The following is a 6,079-nucleotide window of genomic DNA, read 5'->3' as shown; positions in this document are numbered from 1 at the left end:
AATAGTAGCAAAACAGAGTCATAATGGCCCACATAGGCATGATGAGCTTTGGGTGCTGAAGAAAAGCAGAGGACAAAAAACCCAAAATCAAACCAAAAGATATGCAGAGTAGTCAGCAGAGACTTGAAATTACATTCCTGTGAGCTTTATAGAGGTTTAAAAATATTAAAAAATTAAGAGATAGTGTTCCATTGGTCAGGACAATTTTATTTTGAGGTTATTTTCCTTGCAAAGGGATAAGTTCCACTGTGAATTAAAAAATAAAAAAGAGGTCGATATTACAGAAAATTGGTTTATTGTAAACAAAGTATAAAGTATAATGTAAGAAATGTGCAAATCTTTAAAGTAGTCACAAAAAGCAGATCTAATACACTATTTTCAAACCATTCACCTTCTGATATGTGTCCTCAACATAATATGATAAAATACAAATAGTGAAAATTGATGCATTGTCACAAAAGCTGGTTTAAATTCTAGGCTGGTGTCCTTGCTGCCTTGTTTTCCTCTTTGAATCACAGCTTTCTAATTTAATACAATATATAATATATCCCTTTCAATTTTAGCATAAACTGCCTTTCAAAGAATAACACAATCAAGAAGCCTAAGATTCTTGGTTTTCTTCTTTAATCAACCAGAGTAGTTTACAGCTACCAAGTTTGTCTTCAAGGTGCCCCATTATCTGCTCATGACAAGCGCAGCGAGAAGGTGGAAAGGAAACCATAAGCAACACAAAAGCGGAAGCATCATGCGATGCCCAGGTATAACCAGCTGTAACAACCACAAAGCTTGCCAAAGCAGCTGGGAAAACATTACAAAGCTAATAACAATTCAGAAATGTTCCTGCCCTTTGGCTGCCCATGCATTGCCCCTGCATGCCCATCCCAAGCCCCCCTGGACATAGCAGTGTAAAGCTTTACCACCCCATGCAGAAGGAGATGTCCAAAATCTCCAGGAGTCTGGCACCAAATCATCAATTATGATAGGGCTGGAGAACAGTTAGGAGAAAAAGACTCCTACCAAGCAAAGGTGGCAGAAGTAGCAAAGCAGATTTAGATTATCTTACGCAGGTGGGTTCTGGGCTTTCAAGCCTGTGCCTGTACATCGCCGCTGTCTTGTCTGCGCCTACTGAAGATGGACAACTGACAGCTAAAACTGGAGTTGGTCTCAGGCATGAGCAGCAAACCCTCAGAAACACTTGCATGGGACTGGATCTAGAGCATACACAAGTGATTTGCAAAATTCAAAACTGGCACAATGTGGCTGCTCTGCTCTAGAGCCTTTCTTTTCTTCCTCTCCTCACCAGTGCAAAAGACACCTGCTATTCCAGTCAGCCACTGGTTCTCCCAGCAACATTTTATGTGACTGAGAGCAGGCTGCCTTTGCCTCTCTGTACTGCTGTCAGCAGCCAGTGCGGGAGAACCACAGACTGGGAGAAAGAGCCTTTTTTCAGCCAGCCTATCCCAGCAACAACAGTTAATTCCACCGTCTTCAGATCAAGTCCTTTCACTGGGCAGTGGCAGACGCTGGCGGCACAGCTACGTCACTGAGCTTGCTCACCTCCATCTGCCAGTTCGGTAATTTCTTCGCCGACAAGTGACGACGCGCGTGCTTTGTGAGGTGGTCGCTCCGCATGAACCGCCGCTCGCACATGGGGCAGGCAAACTTCTTCTCCCCGGTGTGCGTCCTGCGGTGCCGAGAGAGTTCATCAGAGCGAGCAAACCTCCTCTCACAGCCTTTCCAACTGCAACTGAACGGCTTTTCTCCTAGAAGGGAAGAAAGTACAAAGGGAAAAACCCAGTGAGTACTGAGCAATAAACACCGCTGCCTTAACTAGCAGGATTTCACTTAATTGGCAGGAAAGTTTCTATTAAGGCAGGTGAGCCAAAAATCTACGTAAGAATTATACACACAAAATGTGGAAAATTGTTTATATACTAATATATAAGCATGCAAACTCACTATCTCCAAGGCTAAGTAGTATGGGTAAGGGTTAAAGGATTAAAAAGGGTTAAAGGTTAAAAATTCTCTGGAACCAAATTGTTTGAAATGCTCTTCCACATCTCAAGACAGCTGATTTTAACACTCAGCTCCGTGTAAACTGCGGATAATGATGACTCAGCATGCCCAAAACTCCCCTCTGAAGCGCAGCCTGCAACGGTGCTTTATGTAACTGAGCTCTAGAAGTGCACTCTGAGCCTGTGAAAATACATGGAACTCTTTCTGCTACTGCAGTTAAGGGCTGAACCTGGAGAAGGTACTCTAGAATAACCAAGGCAGGAATAGTTTGAAGTGGATTCTCACATCCTCTCATAAAACAATCTCCAAATTTCTGGCAAAGGCATTCCTGAGGAAAAGCCTACTAAGGTATCTTTAACTCTGGAAAGCATGCTCCATGTTGGGCAACGCCTTGCTTCCAGAGATGCATTACTGAACACCTTCTGACCCAAAGCGAGTCCAGCAAAAACAAAGTGCTGAGTCAACTTCCCCTCGGGGAGACTTCCTGTCAGAGATTAGGCAGCATTATAATGCAGGCTGGCAAAAAGAGCATTTAATTGATGGCCCACAATTTGTTCAATAAACAGATCCAGAAATTGCTACAACTATAACAAGCTGTATATACAAACACAGTTTTCTACATTAGATTTCAACATGCAGCAGCAGTAACCAACCTGTGTGTGTTCTGACATGAGCCTTCAAATGGGAGCTCTTGAAGTACGTTTTCCCACATCCTGGGTAGCCGCAAATATGACTTCTTATTCTTGAAGAATCAGCCTGAGGAGTGGTTTTTGCTGTAGAAGGTACAAAGCCAGGAGCAGGGGCAATGGGAGAGAGTCTCGTGCCATTTGGACTAACAATGGGAGCCTTTGTGCCCTGCACAACTGGCTGGGGCACAACAAACATGACAGCACCTTTAGGAACCTGGGTGCCCATGAAGACCATGGGCTGACAGAGAGCCGGCTGCTGGCTCGGCACGGCGCTGGGCACCACGGCCGCCACAACATTGTTGTTTGTGGGCAGCGGGACCATCTGGCAAATCACTGGCACAGGGGGGGCTCCGCTGCCTTGGGCGGGGGACAGCGGTGCTGCCACCGCTGGCTGCTCTGCTGGCTCAGGGACAGACTCCTCCTTGCTCACTGAGGGCTTTGTCAAGGGCACGGGACCAGCAGCTGGCTCTGCAGTTCTTCCTTCTGCCTCTGACAGTTCGCTGGTCTCAGCACTGGCTGCCACGGCAGAGCACACGGAGTGCTCTTCTCTGCCGTTCTGCTTCCTGTTTGCTTCCCTCCAAGCACTGTCCTGGTATTTGAGCACACTGGCCGCTCTCACAGGGCAGGTTTTGTGATCACAGAGCTGGGCATCAGCCGTGTGGCGGATGACACTTGTCACTCGAGCCTTCAGAGGCCTGGCTGCTGGAGGAGACCTCTCTGCTTCTCTCCGAGGTGTGGCCAGAGGAGGCTTGGCAGCCTCGGGCAGCGCCTTGCCGAGCGGATGGATCACCTGCGACATCTCCAAATCGGAAGGGCTGTAGGGAGGAGTCAGGCACTGTGAGGGAGAGAGAGACACAGTAAGGGGGGGACGCTAACAGGACATCACCATTAATTGTTAAAAACAAGCACACACACGCAAATCGGAAACTTACAAATGCTGGTATGGCATTGAAGTCCGCTGCTCCAGGAAGCAAAGCCTCATCACTTTCTTCTGACATGTCAGATGCAGGAGTTATAGGTCTCATTTCTGCATGTTTCTTAAAATCTGATTTCCAGTTGCAACTCATAGAAATAAGGGCTTCTACAGCCTCATAATCGCTTTTTTCAGGTGTATTGTTCCAGAAATACTTCACATCTCTCTGTTTTTCAGTCATCATCTCCATTTCTTACTCCTGTTTTGGTTAGAGAAAAAAAAAGAAACTTTAAACCTGATGCTAAGTTTGAGTGTTCTCCAGCTGCCTGTAAGAAGGCATTGCTAAAAACAAACAGGGCAACATGTACAAGGTAAACACATTTCATGTATCTGTATTTTCCTGCCTTCTTCCTTATTTATGTAATATTTTTCTGAAGTTATTAGCGGGGAAATCTGACCATCAGATGAAAATTATATAATTACTTGAGACAAAAGAACTACTCTGGGTCTTAAGTATGTTAAAGTTATTCCACGCTGCAAGAGCTGTGTCTGAGAACCTAAGAAAAATCTTCACACCCCCCCCAAAAAGTACATCAGAGCTTCCCCCACCATCCCACCCTCCTTCTATTTTTGCTTTGGAAACACACAGCCCTCAGGATTGTGCTTATTTTGGCACACGAGAAAGGACCGCATTGGGGCTGATTCACATTTTCTTCGAAAGGTATTAACAACAAAAAATGTTCTAGAAAATACTCAGAGGATCTCTCACACACACGTACGTGCAAGGAAAATCACCTGCTTGGAGAACCGAGACATACGTACGTACACACACACCCGTCCGCACCCCCACACTCCCCGGATTCCCTGCCCGGCCCTCACGCAGGGCTGTGGGCGGGGCTCAGGCAGGGGCCCCGCCCCCGGCTGTTGGGCGCGCGCCACCCTCACCTCAGCGCACCCCGCCGGCCGCCCCCGCGCGCGCCGCCCCCGCCCTCCCCTATTGGTTCCCCCGGAGCCGCGCCGGGCGCCCATTGGTCCGCACCGAGCAGGGCGCGGCCCGGGGCGGGGCACCTGAACAAAGCGTGATCGGGCGCCGCCGCGCGCCGACCTTTCCCCCAGTTCCCCCGCGCGGCGCCCCCGCCTCCGGCGCGCGGCGGCGGCCGGCTGTGAGGGCGGGCGGGGGAAGGAGCCCGGGCGGGAGGAGCCGTCACCGCGGGCGGGAGGAGCCGTCACCGCGGGCGGGGGCCGGGCTGGGGTCAGCGCCGCCACACCCTCCCGCCGCGGGGGAAGGGAAGCGAAGCGGCGACCCTGCGGGAAGCGGCTTACGGGGGCGACGGCCGGCTCTTCCCGCAGAGCCGCTCCGCTTCCCTGCCGCCGCGCCGCCCACCCCGCGTGGCGCCGGGATCCCTCCGGCTTTCTTCTCCTCCCTCACCGCTGCCACCTGGTATATGCAGCCGCCGAGGCCAGCGTCCGCACCCGGTCGGGAACGCAGGCACAAGAGGCTGCACGGCGCCGGACCGGCGCTGCCAACAGGTTCTCGGTGGCTTCTGTCCCTCCCGCGGCTTCCCTCGCCGGCTTGCCCCGCGGAGGTCTCTCCACGCGGGCGGCGCTCCTACAGCCCACCCCAGCACCTCCAGTCCTCCACCACGATGCAGCCCCTCCAGCCGCTGCCCCAGCCCGACCTCCCGCCCGCGGCGTCCCTCCTGTTGTGAGTCCCCCCCTCACATGCCCCGGGGATGCCCATGCCGCACCACACCCGGGGACTCCCTCCGTCCCAGCCGCCCGGACCCCCGGGATGCCCGGTTCGCTCACCGTAGGATCCGAGCCCGCCCCGAGGTGCCGCCGCCGCTCTCCCGGTTTTCCTCTTTTTGTTCGCCGCTCCCCACTCGGGCGGCAGCGCCCCCGGGCCCGCGCGCGGGGGGGTGGGCGGGGCCCCCGGCCTCCCGCCGGCCAATCGCCGGCAAAGGTGTGTGGGGCGACGGCCAATGGGCGCCGGGCTGCCGCGCGTGATCGGCGGCCGCGCGGCGGCGTGGCCGGAGTGTCAGCGCGGCGTGTCCCCGCCGGCGGCTGAGTCAGGGCGGCCGCCCCCGCCCCCCCTGCCGTGCCCTTCCCTTCCCTCCCCGGCATCCGTGTGGGAGCGGCGGGGGCGGCCCGGCGCTTCCTCCTGCATGAGGTCACACGGCGGCGGGGGAGGGAGCAGCCTCCCCGCTCCCCGCAGGGCTGAGGTGAAGCGCGGCCGCGGGCGGGGGGAGAGGGAGAGAGCGGCGCGGTCGTTCCGACCTCCTCGAGCCTTTCTGTCCCGTCCCCGTGGCTGGGTGCGCCCCGGGCACCCGCTGCTGGGTCCTGCAGCACCCTAGGGGTGGGGGAGGTCGCTGCCACGCGTCGGGACCACCGCGGTCTGCACCGGGGCTCCCGGCACCGTCCGTGTCAGCCCAGGGCGCTGCTGTTGGCGGGGGATCCCTGT

The 6,079-nt window shown here is 54.2% G+C and overlaps 1 protein-coding gene across 1 annotated transcript; it reads right to left on the bottom strand.

Annotated features, from left to right (window-relative positions):
• Nucleotides 1–276: 276 nt before the first annotated feature.
• KLF10 (KLF transcription factor 10) lies at nucleotides 277–5,544 on the bottom strand. The gene is made up of 4 exons (XM_084221247.1): nucleotides 5,428–5,544; nucleotides 3,638–3,877; nucleotides 2,670–3,540; nucleotides 277–1,763 (listed from the first exon to the last, which is right to left on the bottom strand). Exons 2-4 carry the CDS (start codon nucleotides 3,866–3,868, stop codon nucleotides 1,504–1,506), a joined length of 1,362 nt encoding a protein of 453 aa, XP_084077373.1. The 5' UTR covers nucleotides 3,869–3,877; nucleotides 5,428–5,544; the 3' UTR covers nucleotides 277–1,503.
• Between the last annotated feature and the right edge of the window lie 535 nt (nucleotides 5,545–6,079).

This window comes from Fringilla coelebs, assembly GCF_963513975.1.
Source record: "Fringilla coelebs genome assembly, chromosome: 1".
Lineage (NCBI taxonomy): Eukaryota > Metazoa > Chordata > Aves > Passeriformes > Fringillidae > Fringilla > Fringilla coelebs.
The sequence above is the reverse complement of the archived record's forward strand: the minus strand, read 5'-3'. Positions and strand labels throughout refer to the sequence as shown.

Coding starts and splice junctions, on each gene's coding strand:
- KLF10 (XM_084221247.1), bottom strand. CDS start 3,868: ATGGAGATGATGACTGAAAAACAGAGAGATGTGAAGTATTTCTGGAAC. Junction 3,541..3,637: donor TCAATGCCATACCAGCATTT/GTAAGTTTCCGA, acceptor TCTCCCTCACAG/TGCCTGACTCCTCCCTACAG. Junction 1,764..2,669: donor TCATGTCAGAACACACACAG/GTTGGTTACTGC, acceptor CTTCCCTTCTAG/GAGAAAAGCCGTTCAGTTGC.